Source organism: Hyperolius riggenbachi, chromosome 4 (genome assembly GCF_040937935.1).
Source record: "Hyperolius riggenbachi isolate aHypRig1 chromosome 4, aHypRig1.pri, whole genome shotgun sequence".
NCBI classification, from domain to species: domain Eukaryota; kingdom Metazoa; phylum Chordata; class Amphibia; order Anura; family Hyperoliidae; genus Hyperolius; species Hyperolius riggenbachi.
The window spans coordinates 328,656,924-328,684,416 of NC_090649.1; the positions used below are offsets into that span (position 1 = coordinate 328,656,924).

General features: G+C 43.7%; 1 protein-coding gene across 2 annotated transcripts in view; it reads right to left on the reverse strand.

Moving 5' to 3' along the window:
* The window catches only part of LYST (lysosomal trafficking regulator), a 287,630-nt gene that overhangs the window by 224,615 nt on the left and 35,522 nt on the right, over positions 1 to 27,493 (reverse strand). For both annotated transcript variants that reach the window (XM_068231777.1, XM_068231776.1), the window contains exons 4-6: positions 23,036 to 25,001; positions 11,984 to 12,932; positions 3,725 to 3,886 (exon numbers count right to left, since the gene is read on the reverse strand). In XM_068231777.1, coding sequence (XP_068087878.1) covers positions 3,725 to 3,886; positions 11,984 to 12,932; positions 23,036 to 25,001 — 3,077 coding nt within the window. The remainder of the gene's footprint in view (positions 1 to 3,724; positions 3,887 to 11,983; positions 12,933 to 23,035; positions 25,002 to 27,493) is intronic.

Consider the following 27,493-nt stretch of genomic DNA (forward strand, 5'->3'; position numbering starts at 1 on the left):
ATCCCACTGTACATAGACATATGACGTACATAAAGTAGGGATTGGATTGTAAGCTCCTCTGAGTGACAATGTTGATAAAAAACAGAGGTGCCAAAAGCATAAAAGTAGCAAAAAAGTAAAAAAAAAAAAATACAGGAGGTAGTAGTGGACTTACCTCCTCCAAGTAGGCACAAGATTCTGTTGGTGTTATTCAACAAAGCAATTTTATTTACATACTCCAAAGTGCAGTGCAACGCATTGTGCAGGATTGACCCCGCTTCGTCAGGCAATTAGACAGAGCACATAACAAATGCAGAGAGGTAACCCCGGTTTGTGAGTAATCATACTTGCTCTTTTATATATCCACCTATTGCCTCTCAGTGTTCCTTTTTGTGTTCCTCTGACAGTTAGTTACAAGACAATATACTCTGTTTTTTTGTTTGTTTGTTTTTGCCTCTAATTAGGCTTTTTTTGGGTGGCACTTTTTGCTAAGAATAAATGTATTCTAAATGCATTTTAACAAGAATAATAAGGGAAAAAAAAATATTTTTCCCAGTTTTCAGCCCTTGGGCTTCATTCACAAAACTGTGCTAACTGTTAGCACGCCGCGTTAAAGCGCGAGTGCAAATTTTTGCGCGCGATGACCGGTTATCCACGCAAAAATGCGCGAAAACCCGTGCTAACAGTTAGCATCGTTTTGTGAATCAAGCCTCTTATAGTTTTAAAATAAATTGTGCTACTGTGAATAAACCCTATACATTTTATTTGCACATTTTCCCCAGTTATTACAATGTTTAAATTTATGCCCCTAGTACAATATATGGCAACAAAATTTTATTTGGAAATAAAAAGGTGTATTTTTTCCGTTTTGCATTCTTTTAAATTAGATCACAAATTACAAGCCTTAACATGCAAAAATAACAGTAATATACCCTCATGACATACATATTAAAAAAGTTCAGTCCTTAAGGTAACTATTTTTTTAATGTAATTGTGTTTTATATTGATAACTATGGGAGAGTGGGGGAGGTAAGGGGTTAATTAATGGGGGATTTATTTAATGTTTGTAGGTGTAGTTTTACTCTGAACTGTACACAGGAAGAAATGCGTTTTTACTTTCTCACACCTGTTCCCATTCACAGATCAGTGTACCAATGAATGGCGACGAGAACCCGCAAGCATACACATGCGGAGTACATATATCAACACCCCTGAGGCTAAGATGAAGTCTCAAGGGGTGTAGATATACTGTACTGAAACACGTATCTCGTTAAATACAGAGGAGTAGAGGTTGACAATAAGATGCAAATTACTTTGAGATCATGCAGCATTATGCAATTATTTTAAACAGGGAAGAATTGGCAGCGCATCCTAAAACCAGGTGTCATCTGAAATGGCTACCAAAAGAGAAGTGCAGAGCCCCCCTAGAGGCAAATACACACCTGGTATTCAAAACTGATGCTAAACTATGCACTAGATCCCTAAACTATGTAAAAAAATGGAATGCAAACATGAAATAGCAAATGGGAGCAGCTAGCCATTAACCTCCCTGGCAGTAAGCCCGAGCTGAGCTCGGGCTATGCCGCGCAGGAGGATTTCTCAAGCCCTGCTGGGCCGATTTGCATAATTTCTTTTTGGTACACGCAGCTAGCACTTTGCAAGCTGCGAGTACTGCCCGATCGCCAGCCGCTCTGCGCCGATTCGCCGCGCCCCCCAGACCCCATGCGCTGCCTGGCCAATCAATGCCAGGCAGCGCTGAGGGGTGGATCGGAGCTCCCTTTGGCGTCACGACGGGAGAAGCCCTAATGGAAATCCCGTTCAGAACGGGATTTCCCGACGGGCTTGAGAGGGTGGGAGGATGCCGCTGCACAGCGGCTGTCATGTAGCTAGCGCTAGGCTAGCTACATGATTTAAAAAAAAAATAAAAAAAATAGTGCTGCGCTGCCCCCTGGCGGTTTTAATTGACCGCCAGGGAGGTTAAGTAAATGTACATCTTTTAGACAGCAGAGAAAAGTAGCCTCGCTTTCCAAGGCAGGCTGCATCTGAATGATTAACAGCATAGGTGTGCAGAGCCTAATTATCGGCAGAATACACATCTTGCATTTGAAACAGATGCACCAAATTAACGTTAATGGAGGATGTTGCCTTCCAAAACCAGTTCGCATGCAGAGAGTTCCGTACTCAACCCTTTCACTGCGATGTCCACTCTGCATGCAAACTGTTTTTGGAAGCCAACATCCTCCATTAACGTTAATTTGGTGCATCCTAAGTTTAAATCCTGGCTAGGACACTATCTGCACCAAGTTTGTACTGTCTTTTCTCCCTGTCTACATGGGTTTCCCCCAGACACTCTGGTTTCCTCACATGCCTAAACAAACAGATGCGTTAATTGGCTTAATCCCAAAATTGGCCCTAGACTGCGATGGTCATATGGAAGGGATTAGATTCTGAGGGACAGTTAGTGACAAGACTAGATATACTCTGTAAAGCACTGCGAACAGGCCAATAAAATGTAGGATTTGATCAGTTTTCAAGCTGTATAGATTTGCATAAAAATTTGCAAAATTCCCCACAATACTGAACTAATTTATATATCACTGACCATCCCTACAGAGGAATCAGAGTCGAAGAGTGACATCCAATACAAGCTCCTCATCTGTTTTTCACTTTATCGTTCTAAAGCTTAAGTGCCCAACACACACAAAATGACAGCAAGACAAGTGATAAAGTTAAAGTTTACCTGAGCCAAAGTTCGGGTACAAAAATAAATTACCTTAAGTTCACACTTAAAATCGCAGAACGCCAGCGATTACCGCTGGCGTTTTGCGGGAGTGATTTTCCCGCGATTAGCGCGAAAAAAAATCACTGGACACTGCGGCGGTTTTGGAGCGATCGCGATTAGTGCTAATCACGATCGCAAATCGCGGGATGCTCGTCGCCGGCAAACCGCTGAGAACACTGTGAGAACACTGCCACTCGCTACATTGTGTAGCGGTTCTTGCACAACCGCTAGCGGTTTGCCGTGAGCGGGAATCGCGCGATTCCCATTCAGGTGTGAACGGGTCCTAAGAGGGGAAATCCTAAGGATCCTATTAAGGCTTCCCTTTGTGTTCCGTTGTCCCCCCCTCGCTGAGCACAGCCTCCCGTAAGAATACAGACAACAGATTGTCGGCAATGGTATCGGGGCGGCGCACCGCCTCTGCTATCAAAGCAGCCGCGCTGTAGCTGTTCGAGCACACCCCTGCATGTGCAGTAAGCTGGAACCGCTCGATTGGCTCTTTGATACTACGCAGCTGCACTGATAGCAGAGATAGAGGGGGTGGTGCTCGCGAGTGGGAGGACAGAGGATGCTGAGAGAAGCCTCAATATAATCCAGAAGCTTCCTTCTCTTTAGGTAATTATCTCAATATGAACCGGAGCTTAAGCAGGACATCATACATTTTATATGAAAAAGTAGAATCCATGGTCATTGAACCTTACAAGAATGCAGGAATGCAAGGCTTCATATTAGGTATTTAATAGTGTTTACTTGCTAACACATACATAAACATAAAAAAATTAAACCCTTCTGCAGAACTTGCAGTTAAGGTAGTTTTTGCTTTCCAAATTCCCACTGAGAAGATTTTACACTGTACAAAACACAATAGTCATACTTTTAAAACATTTTATATACAAAATACTAAAGTGTTTATGACACAAAAAGTTAAGGTACACATAATTAATGCTTATGACAGTAAAATCATACCTTTTCTTTCTGCTCCTCAAAAACATCAGAAACAAAAGAAAAGTTTGAAACGGCAATACGGAGAAGACAATTAACAACATGTGGAGCAAGATTTGTTTGAAGTACTCTAGACTGTGCAAGGAGGTTCTGGATTTCAGCCAATATATGTTGAACGGTGAGATTCTAGAAAGAGACATTTTGATTATTAAATATTTCAATGTGTTAAAGAGGAGCTGTTAGGTATAAGGTCTCAGAGAAAATAAACACATATATCAGTAGCTAAAGATTGGCTGTACTTACATTACATATGCATTTCACTGTCCACGTTTGGATTTCACAGAATTTTTATATAGTATATGCAGAGATAGATGCTCCTGACAGCTCATGGCAGGCTCCATGTTTTTCTGTCAAATGTGTCATGTCCTGCCTGCTTCCTGATCACAGAAAAGCTGGTGCTGAATAACACAGTGTGCAGTGAATATTAATGAGCCATGTGGCTAGGAACAATAGCTGACTCCTGCAGTGTACTCTGCCCGGAGATTTATCAGTGCTACGCGCTGGACTGATTACAAGCTGCTGTAACGTCTCATTAGCACCCGAGGGGAGGGCCCCAGAATGCTTTGCAGTATAGTATGCGGCTTGCGTCCTTATGGGTCTATAACAGCTTTGCTGATAAGCACACATCAAAGGTAACTGAGATTTTTATCTTTACTAATGCCTTTCTGGCTTCCTTCTAAACTGTTTAACACAGGAGAATAGAGGTTTAAATTAGCTTCTGCAGCCTGACAGTTACTCTTTAACAATATGTCATTTGCTCACACACAAAATTCCAAATATAGTTAAATGTGTATTCCTCTCAGCAAAGGTTTGGATCATTTCAACATTAACCCCCCACAATTCTAAACAAACAATCATTAACTCTCTCTAATCTAACACTCACAACAAGCTGAAACTCTAGCAATGTTCGGTTGCACTAAAATGGAGGATATTTGCTTCCAAAATGGTTAGCATGCAAAAGAGATCCGTACTACTTTTGAAAGGATACGCCAAGCTTCCTTTGCTTGTGTGTACAAGTATAAGCAGATTAATAGATTTTAATAACTTTAGTTATTTACATAATTTAACAAAAATTTTTAAGAAATATTTTTAGGATTTTCTCACAGGCCTGAGTTTATGCACACAATTCCCTTACTTTTTTGTTTAGACTGCTTCTGAATGAAGTTAAAGCAGACCCAAACTAAACATTTTTTTAATTCAAAATATTTTGTTGCACCACTCTGACACATACAAAGATAAATAAACACTCCTTTAAGCCTATGAGCATCTCAGCGACTGCTTTTCACCCTTCTCTTTTCATAACTAGGGTTATACAGGTGGCAGCCATTAGCAATTCCTCCTTTGCTGGACACCATCTACTCCACCAGTTTGCCGGATCCTGTCCCGGCAATTTGAAAGGAAGGGAGGGGTTTCTCCAATAAATGTAAAATATTTTATATTTGTCATCATGCAGCTGAAAAAAGGCTGCTATTTATTATTACAACTTAGAAAATAGATTTTATTTCTGAAATTTTTAAATTTGGGTCCACTTTAAGCATTAATTATGTATAAATGATTTAGTCAGTGTTTGTTCATTGTAAAATCTTTCCTCTCCCCGATTTACATTCAGACATCACTTGGTGACATTTTCACTGCTGGCAGGTGTTGTCACTGGAAGGAGATGCTGCTTGCTTTTTTGGCAGTGGGAAACAGCGGTTATTTCCCACAATGAAACAAGGCTCCCACAATGTGTGGTCAGGATCTCAGAGCTGTGAGGCACTGACATCACACTGTGGGAGGGGTTTCACCACAAAATCAGCCATACAGAGGCCCATGATGATCTGTTTGAGAAAAGGAAAAGTATCATGGGAAAGGGGGTATCAGCTACTGATTGGCATGAAGTTTAATTATTGGTTGTGGTTTCTCTTTAAAGGGAACCTATACTGAGAAGGATATGGATTTTTCCTTTTAAAATAATACCAGTTGCCTGGCAGTCTTGCTGATCCTCTGCCTCTAATACTTTTATCCACAGCCCCTTAACAAGCATGCATAGCAGATGCTCTGACTGGAGTCAGACTGGATTAGCTGCATGCTTGTTTCAGGTGTGTGATTCAGCCACTACTACAGCTAAAAGGTCAGCAGGACTGCCAGGCAGCTGGTATTGTTTAAGAGGAAAAATCTCTATCCTTCTCAGTTTAGGTTCCCTTTAAGAGAAGATTTGGTAGTAGAGGGAGGCAAACTTTAGATTATTTGTGACCCAGACTCCTCTGTAGCTGTGTTTCCTTCTTCACACTTGATGAGAATTAGAACAATGAGGAGTAAAGCTCAACTTTTGGATACATGGGGCTTGATTCACAAAAGCGTGCCAAGTGTTAGCACGACAGTGAAAAGCCGCTTATCACGTGCAAACTACCTCTTAGCGTTAAGTTTAGCGCGCATAAAGTTTTGCCCGCGTAATGTTTTATGCGCACTTCTTCACGTGCAAAATCAGCAACACTTCGCGTGCTAAGTAGTGTGATATGCATACTTTGCACGTGAAGCAGCTGATTTTGCACGCAAAGTAGTGCTTGTAAAACTTTACACGAGCAAACTTCGCGAACAGTAACAGATTTGCTGTGCTAACTAGTTAGCACCCTAGTTTGCACGTGCAAAGCTTTTAGGAGTGCTAACTGTATTAGCACCCTTTAGTGAATCAAGCCCATGGAGAGTTCCTAATATTACTACAAAATATACAGTTTTCAGCTATCAGTGGTAATTATACCTAAATCAGCATACCTGGTCCCCCATGACCATTTGGATATTTGTGCGTCACCATAGACTGCAATGTTAAACTGCAGCTTTAGTGGCACCCAGTGGACGAAATGGGCCCCAGAGATAGCAGAAAGATCGGAAACAGCGAACAGAGGAATACATAATAAAGGAAATAATGGATACTAATGATGGAGGGACACATAGCGCGACATGGGGAGTAAGTGATCGGGCACATGGGGTTGAGCTATTCTGTAGCTCCACCCCACATTGGTACCAAAGTGTTAGCAGTAGGTAGGGAGATAGTTCGTGTGAGAAAGTGATTAGGTAAAGCGATAGTAAAATACCGGCAAAATTACCAATATTCTACTATTGGTATTATCCAGCGCCCAGTGGTAAAAAAAAAAACAATCAAAAAAAGAAAAAAAAAATGTAATACTGCCGATCTACTAGCGGATTCACCCGGCAGCCAAAATCCACACACCGTTTTTGCATGCATGCAGATCTATATTTACTATTTATCATGGGATTTCAGTAGTTTCACAGACAATGCAATGGTGAGGTGAGCTGTACTGTACTCAGCATCAAAGAGGTGAGGGAGTATCCGCTACATCAGGGGTGTTCAACTCAAGGCCCACGGTCCTCCTTGTCATTTTACGTGGCCATCGAGAGCCCCCCCCCCCCCCCCCGAGAAATTAGCATGGGTCCTCCTCCTTGGATCCAACCCCCATCGTAACCAATAAATCATATACACATCTACACACTATCCTCTTAAAGTGGTTTAAAACCCTGACATAATATTCGATAAAAACATGTTTGCCTACTTTCTATATGCCATGCGGTTATCATATTTGCATTTGTGCATAAGTATTATTATTCATTTAGAAGTTATAGGTTCCCAAAAGTACTTTGCTTTGTGAGCTGACTTTGTATTTTACTAATAATTGTTTTTATTCATTATGTATTGCAGCCAGACATGCTTTGACTGTCTGTGTGGAGCTGCTTCTCCACAGTCAGAGAATGTGTCACATTCCTCACTTGATACATTTAAAGAGACACTGATGTGAAAAAAATATATGATATAATGAATTAGTTGTGTACTTTGAATAATTACTAGAAGATTAGCAGCAAAGAAAATATTCTCATTTTTATTTTCAGGTATATAGTGTGTTTTCTAACATTGCATCATTCTCTAATATGTGCAGATTACACAACATTCTGCATTCAAAATGATTCTTTCAGAGCAGTCTGTGAACTAATGACCTCTCCTCTAGCAGATAAAAAGAAAACTGTTCACTTACAGTTGAGATAATAAAAGTCAGAAGACAGCCCTCTCCACGACTTTGAAAGTCGTAGAGATTAATGGCTTTTTTGCATAGAGATAACAACTGGAATTTCTTAACTCTTCCTGTACTGGAAACAATTACACTGATGTATCTGATCTTAATGTTTTATTTCTTAGCTGTGCTACACATACAAATCATATCATAATTTTTTTTCGCTTCAGTGTCTCTTTAAGTAAACACAAGATAGCATTATCTAAAGTTTGGATGCGTCCACATTTCACTGCAGGGAACTTTCAAGCTCTGTGTGTAACCCTTCGAATGCTAGTCTAGTAAAAAAAAAAAAATGCTGGTTGCAAATAATATTCTGTAAATAATGTTTTAGAGCAAAGATGAACTGCTGGGTTATATTCTGCTTTAAACCATCTCTTCATATAGCTGAGTAGCAGTGTAATGTTTACCTGCTCCAGCTGGCCATCGCACACACTTTGCTTCTATACCTCCTTCTCCAATCATGTGACATGCCTCAGCTCAGGAGACAGAGGTATGCAGCATACAGCATGTGCCTGTCAGAACAATCAGAGGAGACCCAAAGCAGCACTGGAGCAGCTAAATATTAAACTTCTCCACTGCGCTACTCTGCAAAAGAGGGAGCAGGAGGCACCCCATGGTCACGAGACTTAGTACGTCAAGTTTGAGACTGTTCAATAAATGTTAAATCTCATTTGGCCCATAACTTTGACCCCTTAGATGATGGAGTTTGACACCCCTGCTCTACATTCATCCAAATATAATAACTTAAATAAGTGTCAATTTCTTGGTGCAAAAATCACTAGTTGAAATCAATCAAACTTGCTTTCCTACGGTAATGCCACACAAAATTATTTATTCAGTGCAAATATTCAAGGGAGGATTGGGGGCAGGTTTAGAAGTGTGATGGCTTAATTACTTCCTTGCCTTTTCCCAGAGACTAGGCACTACATCAAAAGGCAAATGTCATTCCTAAATGTACCGCACATATCTGAGTACTAGGCGCTAGGTTAGCTTCAGCCTCAGCTATTCCAGTCTCAGAAATGATGGACATCTTCAATGACCAGTTAATGGGAATCTCTGATTTTCAAACTCCAGCTGAACATAATCAGTAAAACACAGTCCAGGCAGATGTCTCATTAAGCAAGTGTCTACTATAAAATCTGAGGAACATCACGTAAAAACTTGTTATCCTTAATTGTCTTAACCCTTTCCTGTTCTTTTTCAACATACTTTTTTAACTGCTCATTTAGCTCATCAATAAATTGTCTCTTTATATTCATTTAATTTCTGGGTGCTTATCTCTAGTTCCTTCTCAATATCTTTCAATTGAATTTTTTCCTCTTTGACAAAAATGCGCATGATTCTAATACCATGTGCCTTACATTCTTTCTCCTAGTCCGGTAACATTCTCAGGGTTTGGAGGTGGTCGGCTGGAATAACCCTCTCCCTAATGCCCCTTGGGATGATCTGTTTATCTATATACCTATCCATACTCATGGATTTCTAATTTCTTTTTCACATATTTAATGGAAATCCTTTGATGCTGTCTAAACAGACGTACCAAAAAGAGTTTTTCATCACCTGCAATAACATTGCTCACATTTTCAAAAGCCTCTTGCATCTCTTGCTCAGCTTCAAAAACTGGAACATACGCCATTTTATACACTTAAATCAAATTATTCCAAGTATAATAATCACAATATGGGATATCAACCGTTTAATAATAGAAATCTGCTTGCAAAAGTTTACAGGATATTACCAAAAACTAATTCACCCGTCTCACCCTAAAAATACAACATAGACAACTATTGATTAATTAATAAATTTTTGCACTTTTCATACACCCTGAGCTCCTCTATGTGCTATGTTGTATTTTTAGGGCGAGACGGGTGAATTAGTTTTTGGTGATATCCTGTATCCTTTTGCAAGCAAATGGTTTACTGACCATGGTATTACTGTGCTCAATTGGCCTGCCAACTCTCCTGACCTGAACCCCATAGAGAATCTGTGGGATATTGTGAAGAGAAAGTGGAGAGACACAAGACCCAACACTCTGGGTGAGCTTAAGGCCGCTATCGAAGCATCCTGGGCCTCCATAACACCTGAGCAGTGCCACAGTCTGATTACCTCCATGCCACGCCGCATTGAAGCAGTTATTTCTGCAAAAGGATTCCTGACCAAGTATTGAGTGCGTAACTGAACATAATTATTTGAAGGTTGACTTTTTTGTTTTAACCAGTTCACCCCCAAGGGTTTTTATCCTAACGGACCAGAGCAATTTTCAGTTGACAGTGCTCCTCCCTTTTATTCCCTAATAACTTTATTACTACTTATCACAAGAAAATGATCTATACCTCGTTTTTTTCGCCACCAATTAGGCTTTCTGTGGATAGTACATTTTGCTAAGAATTTTTTTTATTCTAAATGCGTTTAATGAGAAAAACCGAAAAAAAAGAAAAAAAATCATTATTTCTCAGTTTTCAACCATTATAGTTTTAAAATTAAACATTCTCCTGTGGATAAAACAAACACGGTTAATTTACCAACTTGTCCCTATTATTAAACAGTTTAAATGATGTCCCTATCACAATGTATGGCGACAGTATATTATTTTGAAATATAAGTGTTATTTTTCTGTTGTGTTTTTTTTTATTCTGGCCATAATTACAAGCCCCTATGTAATAAATTAAAATTAATTTCCCACCATAAAATATAAATTAACAAAGCTGAGTCCCTAAGGCAACTATTTATTTATTTTTTTTAGCTGATTTTTTTTTTTTACAAGTGTTTTTTTTGCGGGGGGGGAGAGGGTTGGAAGTGTTATTTTATTAATGATCTGTATGTACTTGAAAATGAATGTATTTTGTAGGTGTAATGTACTTTTTGGCCACAAGATGGCGCTAGTGAACACTCATAGGAAATGTTCACTTTTTTTTTTTTTTTCTTCACTTTATTTAATTGTTACATTTCCTGTTATTGTGAATGGACGTAGCCGCTGTTCGCGGTCACGTCCATTCACTCCAGGCACTGCGATTGGGTAGAGGACCGTTCGGTCCTCTTCCCCAATCACCCAGCACGGAAGCCCGACGGAAAAAGCGGCGGTAGCGGCGGACACACGGCGATAGCAGCGGCGGGAACGCGGGACGTATTAAAACGTCATGTTGCTGTTAATAGCGGTAAGCATGACGTTTTAATACGTTAGGTTGTCAGTAAATGGTTAAACACACTTTTCTTTTATTGGTCGGATGAAATATGCTAATTTTTTGAGATAGGAATTTTGGGTTTTCATGAGCTGTATGCCAAAATCATCAATATTAAAACAATAAAAGGCTTGAACTACTTCAGTTGTGTGTAATGAATCTAAAATATATGAAAGTCTAATGTTTATCAGTACATTACAGAAAATAATGAACTTTATCAAAATATGCTAATTTTTTGAGAAGGACGCTGTGTTCCTTTTTTTTTTTTCTTTCTTTGCCTGAAAGAGTTAAATATCAGGTATGTAAGTGGCTTACTCAGTCCTGACTCAGACAGGAAGTGACTACAGTGTGACCCTCAATGATAAGAAATTCCCCGTTTAGCTCTTTCTTGCTCTCAGAAGCCATTTTCTGCTAGGCAAATGTTTTATAGTTGGAATTTGTCATTAGTGAGGGTCACACTGTAGTCACTTCCTGTCTGAGTCAGGACTGAGTCAGCCACTTACATACCTGATATTTAACTCTTTCAGGCAGAGAAAGAAAAAAAGAGGAACACAGACTAGTTATTTGTGTGCTAGGCACTGTACATACCCATGTCTATCTCATCATGTCACATGTCACCTCGGGTATCCTTTAACAAAGAAATTCCACCTGTTCACTAAAAAAAATCCCACTCTTAAAAACATTCCAAAAGGCTATACATTTTGACGATAACAGATATTTGATACACTCCTGAAAAGTTCAAGATTTTATAGTAGACACTTGCTTAATGAGACATCTGCCTGAACTGTGTTTTACTGATTATGTTCAGCTGGAGTTTGAAAATCAGAGATTCCCATTAACTGGTCACATGTCACCTTGGGTATCCTTTAACACTAGCAATTTACCCCACACTTTCAGTACCAAATGCCCAATGCTTTATACTGTATGTAGCATTCTGAATTACAAAAAAAAAATTAAAAAAAATGACTAACGTAAATTACCTGTGAGGCCTCTAGATCAGTCTTGAGCTGGCTGTTCCGGGCACTATGTAGACAAATTGCTAACAAAGCTTCAAACAATTTGACAGCTTCAGTTGGCCACTCTTTTGGTTCAGCTGCGAGAGGAGGACTATTGAAGCAGGAACTCTCAGATGAAGGACAAGGAGGATTAAGCGGAGGGTTGTAAAAGTGCACTTCTGTAGACAAATTCTCTTTATTTACGGATTTCTTTTCAGGAAGACATCTCACTTCAGAACTTTCACCTTCAGCTAAATTTAAATTTGCAGAATGAGGTACAGGAAATTGTTTTTTTCTTAAATCTTCGTAAGAGGTAGCAAATGTGTGTATTATCAAAAGGGTTAATCTGTAACACAAATCAAAGCCACCAATTTTGTGGAATTGTTTCTGCAGCATGGAGTTTGACAGGTAAAGCCAACAGCACATTGACCAAATGTCTGCAGCTCTGTGTACTTGTTCTGCAGATGGCAAAACCAAGCTTTCTACATTTAGCTTTGGTAAAATGCTTCGAGGTTCACTTGCAGTACTATCATAACCAGAGGTGTCTTCGGACTCATTTACAGATTCAAGATCAGACTCAGCATCTTTGCTCACACTCAAAAAAGCCAAACAAAGAAAAAGATTTATGATGTTATTTTTTTGATGAATGGCCTTTTTTCTCTTTGGACAGACTTCTTTTAGATCAGTAGAATTCATAGAATGATCATGAAACCTTTGTTGAGGTATAGATTGCTGAACATGGAACTCTATACTAAGTGGGTTTGAGTCACCACTACCAGTATCTACATTAGGAGTCAGAAAGTCCATCTGTTGTTCTCCAAAGCAAATAAGAGTCTCAAATGTTTTCAAACAGAAGCATCTTGACGAATCCAAATAGTTAAGTTCTTTAATTTGGTTAAGTCCATTTGAATTTAAGAATACTTCACGTATCACACTGCAAAACCAAAAAGAAATTATTTAGAGCAAAATGAATTACTAGCATATACATGCCAAAACTTATATATCTAAGTAAAAACTAAAATACAGAACACAGTACACAGCATTTTTTAAATATAACGTGAAGCATGCTGGTCTCAGCTATCAGGCAACACATTAATTAACCCCTTGCCGATCGCCTAACGCCGATAGTCTTCAGGAAGGTGGCAGCCCCAGGACCGCCTAACGCCGATTGGCGTCAAGTACTGGGGCGGGTGTTTGCAGGGGATCGCACGCGCATCCCCGATCCACTCCATCATCAGTCTAACAGCGGAGACTACCGCTATTAGACTGTTAGACGGCGAAACCGATGTCTATATACATTGTACAGCGCTGCGATCCACGGCAGCGCTGTACTGGGGACAGCCGCTGTCCCCTGGGAAGGCTCATAGAGCGATTGGCTCTCATAGGCTGATGCCTATGAAATCACTTATGTGCTCAATAGTATGGCTCTGCAGCGAGCTCTTAAAGCTGCAGAGCACTAAACTGTAAAAAAAAAGTAACCTGGTCACTAGGGAGGTGTAAGCCTATGGTCATCAAGCGGTTAAAGTCAGCTAACCCTACTTGGTTCCTGACTACAAGCATAAGCCAAGAAAATCATAGTGGTCTTATCTCATTGCAGAGACTTTTGGTCACTGTTAAGACTAATGGTGCCCATACATGGTACCATTTTTTTTCAACAGATAATTTCGTTTGATTATTCCATTAGATCGAATATAAGGATTTTTCCAGCATGTCCAATCAGATTTTTTATTGAAAAAACATGATAATCGTTTGTTTTTCTTGATCGAAAAAAAATATTTTCTATTTGATCATTTTGTTCAAATAAAACGGGAAAATCAAACGTTTTTATTGTACCATGTATGGGCACCATAAGTAGACTTAAAGAGACTCTGTAACAAAATGGTCATCCTTATTTCTTCTATTCTATAAGTTCATATGCCTGTTCTAATGTGGTCTGGCTTACTGCAGCCTTTCCTACTTGCACAGTGACTGTATTATCTCTGTTATATGATCTAATCTTCTCTTTTCTGTCAGCTCTGTCAGGCTGAGGCAGTCAGACTGGAATGTGCAGGGCTGCTTGTGATTGGCTAGAAGCTATACACACCCTCTCCAGGCCCCCTGCAGGCTCTGTATGACTCGCACACTCTGCTTATGTGAGCCTATCACAAGCTGGTTAGTTTGTTTGTAAACACTGCCTAAAACTGGCAATTACAAGCCAGGTTTGCAGCAGAAAGTGGCAGAAACAGCCCAGGAGAACATAATGAATAGAATGGTATGTTTTTATTGTAAGAATTTTAGAGTACAGATTCTCTAAGATTTTTTTTCATACATATTCAGCAGATTCGATTATCTCATCAAGTCTGCTAGAAGCGGATGTTGTAAACAATTCCCAATTGTCCGATTTTAAGGCAATCGCATCAGACGGAAGATATTGGTTGATCGGTGCCAGGTCGGGAGCACATTGCTAGCAACATTTGATTTTGTGGCAAGCGATGTGCAGCATAGGCAGCGAAGCTTACACAACTGTGTACTGGCGATCCTCCTGCCTTGTCTTCTCTCCACTGCCAGGGGCGCTCTTCCCATCATTTTTCTCCCAGGGCACCTGCGTCACATCACAAACGATAAAGGCATATGGCAGTCACAAAGTATGTGCCCCTAGTGTCTGGCCTCTTAGCATTTGACACAGGCTCCCAGGGAGACAGGGAGGAGCACTGGCATTGGAGAGAAAACATGCGCTGGCGGACAGGTGTGTATAAGTTGTACTGCATGTCCCATATGCTTCAGTATCTGTAGTATCTATTACTAATTTCTAGATCTAAGTACCTTCATCATTTAATGAGGCCTGAGTACCTGTGCCATTTAGTATTTATTGAATTAGGGAACCTTTGTCACTTATTGCTTATCAGTAGGTCTGAGTGCCTGATCCATGTACTGCCAAATATCTGATTTAGTAGAGCATCACCAGTAAACCCCAATGGTTGTAGGTTGTTAAGCTTAGTAAATTGTCACTTGTAATTACAGTCATGTACTTTGTCCCACCTGTGAGGTTTTTTTTATTTTCCAAGTAAGCCCTGGTTGTTCTTGATATTTATGTACACCACGTGTTAGTGCACCAAATCTAGGGTTTTGTCATGTATCTCTATTTTCAAAGGGGGCAAGTTATAAAACTATGATACATACAGCAGTAATTTACCATTGTAATTATCATTGCACTAGTTACATTTAATGAGGTAATAATAAAACCACACAACAGGGAAGTGCAGCTCTGAAGAGCAGAGACAAAGGAAGCCATTCAGAAACTTTAGGGTGGGGTCACACACCGTTCTAGCTCCTGTCCTGACACTTTATCAGTTTGCATCAGTTTTGTATTAGGGATGATCAAAGATATGCAAATTCTTCCAAGTTTAATTCTTCCAATGTATGCATAGTTTCTATGCAAATATATGCAGCTGGAAAATGGACCAATCAATTTAAATCTGGGTTTAACCTCCCTGACGGTATGATTATTTCCAAAGGTGTTGTCCAAAAGCGGTGCAATTTTCCCTCAAGCTTTTATGCTGGGCATACACGGTGCATTTTTCTTTATCAATCGAGCCGCTAGGGCTGCACGATTTTAGGGAAAAATTGAAATTGCAATTTTTCACTCAGAAATTGCGATTTCGATTTTTTTTTTCACAATTTTTTTTTCAAAGCAAGCTTTAACACTAAATTGCACATATATGCAGGTGGGGCCTTCTGTGAGGATGCTGGGCTGGGGGCAGTTAACAATGTGCGGCGTATTGCGGAGTGCTTGAGCCGGGCAGCGGTTTCGCTTTTAAACCGCAAAACCGTGCAGCCCTAACACACGTTCTGACACACTCAGGCACCACACGCTCTGACACACACACACACACACACACACACACACGCTCTGACAAACACACACACGCTCTGACACACACATACGCTCTGACACACACACACACACACACACACAGATACACACACGCTCTGCCAAACACACAGACACACAAACAGACACACACACAGTCACAGACACACGCTCTGACACACACACAGTCACACACACACGCTCTGACACACACACAGTCACACGCTCTGACACACACACAGTCACACACACAGTCACACACACACGCTCTGACACACACACAGTCACACACACACGCTCTGACACACACACAGTCACACACACACGCTCTGACACACACACAGTCACACACACAGTCACACACACTCTGACACACAGACACACGCTCTGACACACACACGCTCTGACACACACACGTTGGGATCTGAGTTTAATTTATGATTACTAAATTTGCTTCCTCCCCTTCTTCACCCCCTGATGGAACCTAGGTTTTCTTTCCCCTCCTATCTTTAGTATGTTGTGAGTAATTTGAGGCACTAATGTTCCTTCCAGCGGTGACTTTTTAAATAAATAACTTTTTAATCTATTTGATAATCTCAATATCTTCTTGTGTATTTATGTACAATGTATATTTGTAATGTCTCCTTTAAGGTGAAGGCTGGTTGAGGTATGGGGTGGAGCATGTCCTTCTCACACCTACATAAAGCCTTCCCCTTGCAGATTCACTTTTAACTATAACTAAGGGCAGATTGTAAGCCCGACACGCGTCAGTTGAACCTTGTGAATTTATTTCTATTGCCATGTGGAATTTTTGAATAAAGAACATCAGCGTTTTTCTACCAGTACTTCGTCTGCGGATCCTTCTGTGTATACCTGTGGACTGGCTTGGCTTTCCTGATCCTGCACCTACCGGTCTGAACTACGGGGGTTGAGCGTTTTGAACTTTTCAATTGACACACACACACTCTGACACACACACGCTCTGACACACACACACGCTCTGACACACGCACAGACACGCACGCTCTGACACGCACAGACACACGCACGCTCTGACACGCACAGACACACGCACGCTCTGACACGCACAGACACACGCACGCTCTGACACGCACAGACACGCACGCTTTGACACACACAGACACGCACGCTCAGACACACGCACGCTCAGACACACGCCCGCACAGACACACGCCCGCACAGACACACGCCCGCACAGACACACGCCCGCACAGACACACGCCCGCACAGACACACGCCCGCACAGACACACGCCCGCACAGACACACGCCTGCACAGACACACGCACGCACAGACACACACGCACGCACAGACACACGCACGCACAGACACACGCACAGACGCGCGCACGCACAGACACGCGCACGCACAGACACGCGCACGCACAGACACGCGCAAGCACAGACACGCGCAAGCACAGACACGCGCACGCACAGACACGCACAGACACGCATGCGCACAGACACGCATGCGCACAGACACGCACGCACAGACACGCACGCACAGACACGCACGCACAGACACGCACGCACGCACAGACACGCACGCACGCACAGACACGCACGCACAGACACGCACGCACAGACACGCACGCACAGACACGCGCACGCACAGACACGCGCACGCACAGACACGCGCACGCACAGACACGCGCACGCACAGACACGCGCACGCACAGACACACGCTCTGACACACACACGCTCTGACACACACACACGCAGACACACGCTCTGACACACACAGACACACACGCACAGACACACGCACGCTATGACACACACACGCTCTGACACACGCACAGACACACACACACACACAGACACACGCTCTGAAACACACAGACACACGCACAGACACATGGACGCTCTGACACACGCACAGACACGCGCGCTCTGACACACGCACAGACACACGCACGCTCTGACACACGCTCTGACACACGTACGCTCTGACACACACACGCTCTGACACACACACGCTCTGACACACACAGACACACGCTCTGAAACACACAGACACACGCCTTCTGTGTATACCTGTGGACTGGCTTGGCTTTCCTGATCCTGCACCTACCGGTCTGAACTACGGGGGTTGAGCGTTTTGAACTTTTCAATTGACACACACACACACACACACTCTGACACACACACACGCTCTGACACACACACACGCTCTGACACACACACACACACACGCTCTGATACACGCGCAGACACGCACGCTTTGATACACGCGCAGACACGCACGCTCTGACACACGCGCAGACACGCACGCTCTGACACGCACAGACACACGCACGCTCTGACACGCACAGACACACGCACGCTCTGACACGCACAGACACACGCACGCTCTGACACGCACAGACACGCACGCTTTGACACGCACAGACACACGCACGCACAGACACACGCCCGCACAGACACACGCCCGCACAGACACACGCACGCACAGACACACGCACGCACAGACACACGCACGCACAGACACACGCACGCACAGACACACGCACAGACGCGCGCGCGCACAGACACGCGCGCGCACAGACACGCGCGCGCACAGACACGCGCGCGCACAGACACGCGCGCGCACAGACACGCGCGCGCACAGACACGCGCGCGCACAGACACGCACGCACAGACACGCACGCACGCACAGACACGCACGCACGCACAGACACGCGCACGCACAGACACGCGCACGCACAGACACGCGCACGCACAGACACGCGCACGCACAGACACGCGCACGCACAGACACACACGCTCTGACACACACACGCTCTGACACACACGCTCTGACACACACACGCTCTGACACACACACACGCAGACACACGCTCTGACACACACAGACACACACGCACAGACACACGCACGCTATGACACACACACGCTCTGACACACGCACAGACACACACACACACACAGACACACGCTCTGAAACACACAGACACACGCACAGACACATGGACGCTCTGACACACGCACAGACACGCGCGCTCTGACACACGCACAGACACACGCGCGCTCTGACACACGCACAGACACACGCGCGCTCTGACACACGCACAGACACACGCACGCTCTGACACACACACGCTCTGACACACACACGCTCTGACACACACACGCTCTGACACACACACGCTCTGACACACACACACGCTCTGACACACACAGACACACGCACGCTCTGACACATGCACAGACACACGCACGCTCTGACACATGCACAGACACACACACGCTCTGACACGCACACAGACGCGCGCTCAGACACGCGCGCTCAGACACAGGGGCGCTCAGACACACTATGACACACACACATGCTCTGAAACACACAGACACACACATACGCTCTGAAACACACAGACACACACGCACGCTCTGACACACGCACAGACACGCACGCTCTGACACACGCACAGACACACGCACGCTCTGACACACGCACGCACAGACACACACACACACGCACGCACAGACACACACACACACAGACACACGCTCTGAAACACACAGACACACGCTCTGAAACACACAGACACACGCACGCTCTGACACAGGCACAGACACACGCACGCTCTGACACACGCACGCTCTGACACACGCACGCTCTGACACACGCACGCTCTGACACACCCTCTCTGACACACGCACAGACGCGCGCTCAGACTCACACGCGCTCAGATACACACACACACACCGTCTGACACACACACACAGACACACTCTGGCACACACACTGTACACTCATCTCCCCACCCCCACCTTCGTGCAATCACACAGCTGAAAAAAAAAGTTGCTTCACGGGGCAGCCTTTGAAGTTTCCTGGAGGAAGGAGGTGGGAGAGCATCCCACACTCTCTGGGCTGGAGCTGCCTGTTTTCTCCATAGAGCTGTTCGCTGTCATCCTTTTCAGGGAGGGAGAAAGCAGCGGATGCAGCAGAAACAGCTCTGCTTGAACGGCCACACTCTCCTGAGTCTCCCGGCACACGTTTGTGCACAGCGCCCCTCCCCCGTCGCAGGGGCCGTGAGGTCAGCAGATACGCCGTCTCTGGGAGATGCAGTGCAGAGTGGGGCGGCATAGAAGCCAGGGATTAGTGGCGGCTGGCGGGAGGTAGCAGAGCTAGTAGCACAAAAAAACGAAGCTACTGACGATCTCAAGATAGTCTGCATGTGAATCGCGGTTTCGGTTTTAAACCGCAAAACCGTGCAGCCCTAAGAGCCGCTGTTGGCTCGATTGATAATTTCCGACGCGTCCGATACCCCACCGGATCGATTTCACGCTCGATACCGGCGGGCAGGACAATAGAAGAAAGGAGCGAAAGATAAGAAGCAGCCCGCGGATACGAGTGGGAATCGATCCGGGCGTCCACGGGGACGCGCCAGAAACTATCAATACACGGTACAGACACGTGCACGCACAGACACGCACGCACAGACACACACACGCTCTGACACACGCACAGACACGCACAGACACACGCACAGACACACGCACAGACACACGCACGCTCTGACACACGCACGCTCTGACACACGCACGCTCTGACACACGCACGCTCTGACACACGCACGCTCTGACACACACACGCTCTGACACACACACGCTCTGACACACACACGCTCTGACACACACACGCTCTGACACACACACGCTCTGACACACACACGCTCTGACACACACACGCTGACACACACACGCTGACACACACACGCTCTGACACACACACGCTCTGACACACACACGCTCTGACACACACACGCTCTGACACACACACGCTCTGACACACACACACAGACACCCGCTCTGAAACACACAGACACGCGCACGCTCTGACACACGCACAGACACACACACACGCTCTGACACACACACACACACACACACACACACACACACACACACACACACGCTCTGAAACACACAGACACACCTGCTCTGACACACACACAGACACACCTGCTCTGACACACGCACAGACGCGCGCTCAGACACACGCGTGCTCAGACACACGCGCGCTCAGACACACGCACGCTCAGACACACACACGGACACACGCTCTGAAACACACAGACACACACGCACGCCCTGACACACGCACGCTCTGACACACGCACGCTCTGACACACGCACGCTCTGACACACGCACGCTCTGACACACGCACGCTCTGACACACGCACGCTCTGACACACGCACGCTCTGACACACGCACGCTCTGACACACCCACGCTCTGACACACCCACGCTCTGACACACCCACGCTCTGACACACACACGCTCTGACACACACACGCTCTGACACACACACGCTCTGACACACACACGCTCTGACACACACACGCTCTGACACACACACACTCTGACACACGCTCTGAAACACACAGACACATGCTCTCTGGAGATGTCTCTGCGAGATGCAGTGCAGAGTGGGGCGGCATAGAAGCCAGGGATTAGTGGCGGCCGGCGGGAGGTAGCAGAGCTAGTAGCACAAAAAAAAACGAAGCTACTGACGATCTCAAGATAGTCTGCATGTGAATCGCGGTTTCGGTTTTAAACCGCAAAACCGTGCAGCCCTAAGAGCCGCTGTTGGCTCGATTGATCATTTCCGACGTGTCCGATACCCCACCGGATCGATTCCACGCTCGATACCGGCGGGCAGGACAATAGAAGAAAGGAGCAAAAGATAAGAAGCCGCCCGCGGATACGAGTGGGAATCGATCCGGGCGCCCGCGGGGATGCGCCAGAAACTATCGTGCAGCTCAATACACGGTACAGAAACGTACCGTGTATCCCCAGCATAAGACCCTAAAAAACATACTGCTAGATAGATCTGTAGCAGCCCTGCACATTCCACACCTCCGATGGATCCAATTCGGGATTATCATTCTGAGCTGAGGCTTTCCGTTCTAAGCCTGACTCGGGGTTACCGCTACAGAGGTTAAATTGATTGGTCCATTTTCAAACTGCATACATTTGCATAATTTCCGAAGAATTTGCATCTCATTGATCATCCCTATTTTCTATCAGTTTTCTATGGCTAGGTTCACACATACAGTGTAATGGGGATGAGGTGGCAACCAGGATTAATAAAACTCAGAGAGGCGCTCCAAGCTTTTTGGCTAAGCAAAAGCGGCACGGTTATTGGCGTGATGAAGTGGGCTTGATCCCACAAAACGAGTTTCCAGTGCATATAAAAAATTACTTCTACCCATTTTTGGTTGTGTTGGAGACGTAAGCCACCTCAACTCCTTTTGTATTTTATCCTGGTTTTAACAGTTTTATCCATCCTGGGCGCCTCTTCATCACTATTGTGCTAGCTCCATTTCCCCTTTGCCGGGGAGGGGTTTTAAATAGACTACAGTGGTTCATCCACCTGCAGTACCATTTTTTCTTTTAAAGAGAGTGTGACCACACTGCATCCAACTACACCTGGAGCACATAAGTGGAGACGGGATTGTGCCATCCACCTGCTTCTTGTGGTTGGTTGCCACTTTCTGCAACCCACCTATCCGACTATATTTCTTCTAATTATTACTCTACACATTGAGTGACTTATTGCTCAATTGGGCTCCTGTTTTCCCCGTGTTCTTTTTAAGGTGCATTTCACACCTCAACCCCTTCTCTAAACATACAGTGTGTACAGTTCCCTCCAGTTCTATCCTGTCAGTTTTATGTCAGTTTTCTATGGCTAGGTTCACACATACAAAGTGTACAGTTCCATTCCTGTCAGGTAAAAGCAATAGAAAAATGATGCAAAACTGACAGGACTAGAATGGAACTGTACAGATTTGTGTGTGAACCCAGCCTTACAGAATGACTTCCCACAGCAATGTCATTGAGAATAGCAGTAACAAAAGACAGGAATCCCATTTAAACGCGTTGGAGGAAGCGCCCATTGATTTTCATTGGTATCCCCCACCTTCATGGAAAAACCAGAGCAGCTCATACTGTGATAACAAGCATTTCTAGAAATATTATTTCATGTACCTAAGAGTAGTTACTGAAATGTTAGTTTTGGGAGTATAATCTCACTTTAACATTCTTCTTATACTGCCCAGTGTGTATACACACACTTCAATATCTTAAATTAAAATTACTACAACAAATTTGTGCAACTTCTTAACAACGTAAAGAAAAATATGTATCGATTACTAACCTGGACTTCAGCAATTCGGGAAGTACCTTTAAGTAGACCCTTAGGGCTTCTTCTGATAAATAGGTTTTGTGACATAACACTGAACCCCCCATTTGTTGGGAGTCGTGAGCAATTTCTACCCCTCGTTGTAAAACTGCATTAAAGATAAGGGTGTACAACTTCCACTGAATGACTGCATTTCCTTTCTGGATGATGAGGCAAATATGGCTTGCAATAGGTAAACTTAAGTGTGGATCATCACCAAAGACAAGTTCTTGATAAGCTTCCAAGGCATCCCATTTCTGCATCATATCTTCTGATCCACCGCTCGGTAAAACACCCTGAAAACTGTCTGATATATTGCACACATTTGAAGACAAAGCTGGGACAGATTTGCCTTGAATTTTATCTTGCAACTCAACTAAATGCTCACCATCCATGGCACATATATTACAAGATGCTTGTTTAACAGGGTTTACATTTTCACCTCCACCCAGCTGGTCCAGCATAAGATTTGCAAGTAGCGTAAGAACATACTGTTGCACATTTTTTAATTTTGGCAACCTAAATGCATAAAGGAGAGGTTTAACAATAGATACAGGATCCATGCAACAGCAAATCCCGACATTCTGTATCCCCAATAGAATCTGAAGGCATGCAGGAGTCAATGACACTTGTTGAAGAAGACGTAAACATTGATGTGCACACACTGCGATGCAGCAACTTCTCTCAGGGTATCGGACCTCTCCATAAACATTCTCTTCAAAGGGATTTTTATGCACTCTACTTTTGAAAATAGCAACTGGAAGACCAGATAGGTCTCTGTGATGGTGCATATAATGGGAAAATTCACATCTTCTATGTCTTTTTCTGGTGCACATGGACTGGTGGAGCTGCTCAGATTTGACTTTTTTTATAACACTGATTGTTTTTATGACACTACTGATTAGTAGTGACACATGCTCATGAGCCTGAGAACTTAGATTTTCACATTGAAGACCAACTGACTCCATATAAAGAACGGTTTTCTCAAGGAGATCAAATCCACAGTACTGTATAAATTCGTGCAAAAGTTCTACTGATTGACTAAAATATAAAGGGTTTGGAGCTGCACACTTAAGACATAACAACATGATTTGAAAAATACCTTCGAGAAGTTCTGGTATTAAGAGGGGTTGGTGTTGACAGCTATGTGTGTGTAAATTGTCCGCAGTCTTCTGGACTGATTCAAACTTGACATTTATGTAATATTTATATTTTAAGGCAGTTTCCAATAAATCATTAAGATTCTTCTTTAAATTTTCTGGCATAACATCCCTGTTGCTAATATCAGCACACAGAAGTCCTAACACAGTACGTAATAGCATTCTCTGCACTAATGCCACTGGTTCCTCAGTCCATCCATGTGATAAAGCTCCCCTCACATAAAAGTCACCAAGGCCTAATAGGAATTCTGTTAATGCAGGAATTACAACGACAGAAACCGAAGAGCTATGATTCAGCATTAAATCAAATTTGGAAACTTTTTCAAGCAATGATAATAATATTTGACAAAGATCAAATGCAGAGGTATCTTTATCTGACAAAGCATGTACTTCTGAAGAATTACTCCCTGAAAGTCTACTATGTGGTTCTGGTTTGCATTCCGCTTTCTGTTCTGGAATTTTAGCGAACACAGCAGATTCAAAAGAATGGGATGCGACAGGCTGTTGTGCATGCCTTGGTTTAAACCCTGATCCAGGTTTATCGTCCTTGGCCACTTCAGAATCGGATGAAGACACTGATCTTTTTTCATCCTTTGATGAATGACTGAAGGCTGTTTTGGACTGACGTCTTGATTTGTGGTGTCGTAAGCTAACATTTAAAATATTCATGTAGTCTGAATGTGAAATCCCTTTAATATTCACTTTGCTATCAGGCTTCTGATGACTTGAACTACTCTCGTTGGTATCAAATGGATCAGATTCAGGTGAACGTAAAGTGAACTCTAGAAAGAGAAAAAAAAAAATCAGATTTGGTTGGCACAAAATTTTAAAAAGTCCTGTCTCTATATTAGCAATTACCAAATGCTAAAGCTCAACACACACCATACAATCTTGGTTGTACAGATTTACCAAATCTATGTAGTATAAGGGCCAACAGGTTGAAAATACCTTGAATGAATTATTGGATAAGCTCTTATACTACATGAAAGTGGTAAGATTGAACAACCAAGATTGTATGGTGTGTGTTGAGCCTAAGAAGGAACCCTGTTCCCCTTTAACCACTTTTCAGACATCTTCAAATTCACAGGTTAAGTAATAATGCTCTACTCCAGAATGGCTACACCTGAGGGTGGTTGAGTAGAAACCCATAAATCCAGCCACATCTCACAATGACTAGCCCCACCCATGACGATACTCAGTGACTAAAGCATCTAAAACCTTCAACTAACTGCAGCAAGGGGACATAGTGCATTGAGTGTGCGCCATGCCCTTTCCTGAAGGAACTGCTGGAGGCTAGTTACCTGAACTTAAAGAAAACCTGAGATTGATGTAAAAAAAAAAATACATATCTGGGGCTTCCTTCAGCTCCTTTCAGGCTCATCGGTCCCTCGCCTCCTCCCAAGTCGCCTTAATCCTCCGCTAGGCACCCCAGTAATTAATTCAGGTGGGGGGGGGGAACTGCGCATGCTTGGCCAATTGGGGAAGCGCGTACGGCCGAACTGCTCTGACTGGACCAGACTGGATGAATTACTGGGAACGATGAGCCCAAAGGGGGCTAAAGGAAGCCCAAGGTATGTATCATTCTTTTCCACAGTCTATGGCACACTTTAAACACAGGTCTTCATGTAAAACCTTCAAGCCATCATGATATCTCTCAGAAACCGTTATACAACATTAGACAGGCATTTCTAGGAAGAATCCATTATTATAACACTGTGTTTTAGTGGCTCTTTCAGCATTCAGTTAAGGGGCAGGTGAGAGGACATCAAATTTAAAGCGTACAGACAACTCCAAAAATTATTTGCACATTAAAGGGAACCTTAACTGGGAGGTATATGGATGTTTCCTTTTAAGTAATGCCAGTTGCTTGGCAGTCCTGCTGATCTCTTTGGCTGTAGTAGTGGCTAAATCACACACCTGAAACATGCATGCAGCTAATCCAGTCTGACTTCAGTCAGAGCACCTGATCCGCATGCTTGTTGAGGGGCTGTGGCTAAAAGTATTAGACAGGATCACCAGGAGCATCAGGCAACTAGTATTTGAAAAGGAAAAATCCATATCCTTCTCAGTTTAGGTTCCCTTTAAAAGGACAACCGAGGTGACATATGACTTGATGAGATGGACATGTGTATGTACAGTACCAAGCACACAAATGACTATGCTGTATTCCTTTTTTTTCTATGCCTGAAAAAGTTAAGTCAGGTATGCAAGCAACAGTTTATGTCCGGGTCGGGACTGGGTCGGACTATAGCATAACCCTCACTGATAAGTAATTACAGCCATAGAACACTTTCCTGTCAGTAAATAGATAAAAAGTGTCAATAGTTCATGGATTTTGAGCTCTGGCATACTTCAATGAATGAGCAGAGACCATGAAACAATGAAAAAAACTTAAAAACTAGATTTAAATATAAAATAAAACTGTGGGATATCTAAAAAAAAAAAAAGTATTTTCTAGGAAAGGTTATTTTCACCTCGGATGTCCTTAAATTGAGACCTTCTCCCTCCTCTTGGAACTTACAAAACAACCTGCATTTTAAAAATTATAATTTGAAGGCAGATTAGTCTAATAAAGATAGTTATGACCATAAAAGTTTTTCGTGTACAGTTGCTCTACAGATTTTTATCAGTACTGTATTCTCATAGGCAAGAGCTTCTTCGTGTTTCTTTGTGAGGATGCAGGTTTTGCTGGGGTAAGAGATATCTGGTATGTGTATATCTACCGTACTAATTTTTGACAGGAGACCCGTTTGCAGAGGGTGTTGGTGGATCTCTACTTTTAAACCATTTCGGATATTTCAGTGAGTGTTCCATGTGAGACCTTGACATCGGATATGGCATTCTAGGACTTTGCTGCATCGAGCGTACTTGAAGTTTTCAATATAAACCAATTTAACTACCTGACGACCGCGGCACGCCAATGGGCTAACGCAGCGGCAGCCCCAGAACCACCTAATGCAAATTGGCATCAAGTCCTGGAGCTGTGGTTTCCCAGGGAATGGCCGCGCGCATGCACGATCGTTCCCTGCCAGTTCACGGTGCGGAGCTCCATGATTAGCCTGCTAGCCGCCGATCACGGCTAGCAGGCTGTTTGTAAAAGAAAGGAGAAAGAAATCCCCTTTTACATCCGTACAGCGCTGCGTTCTCCGGCAGCGCTGTACAAGATCAGCGATCCCGGCCTTTGATTGGCTGGGGATCGCCGTCCTCTCATAGGCTGATGGAGGGGAGGGAGGAAGGAGAGGGAGGGGGGACGGCGGCAATGAGAGCCTCTGAG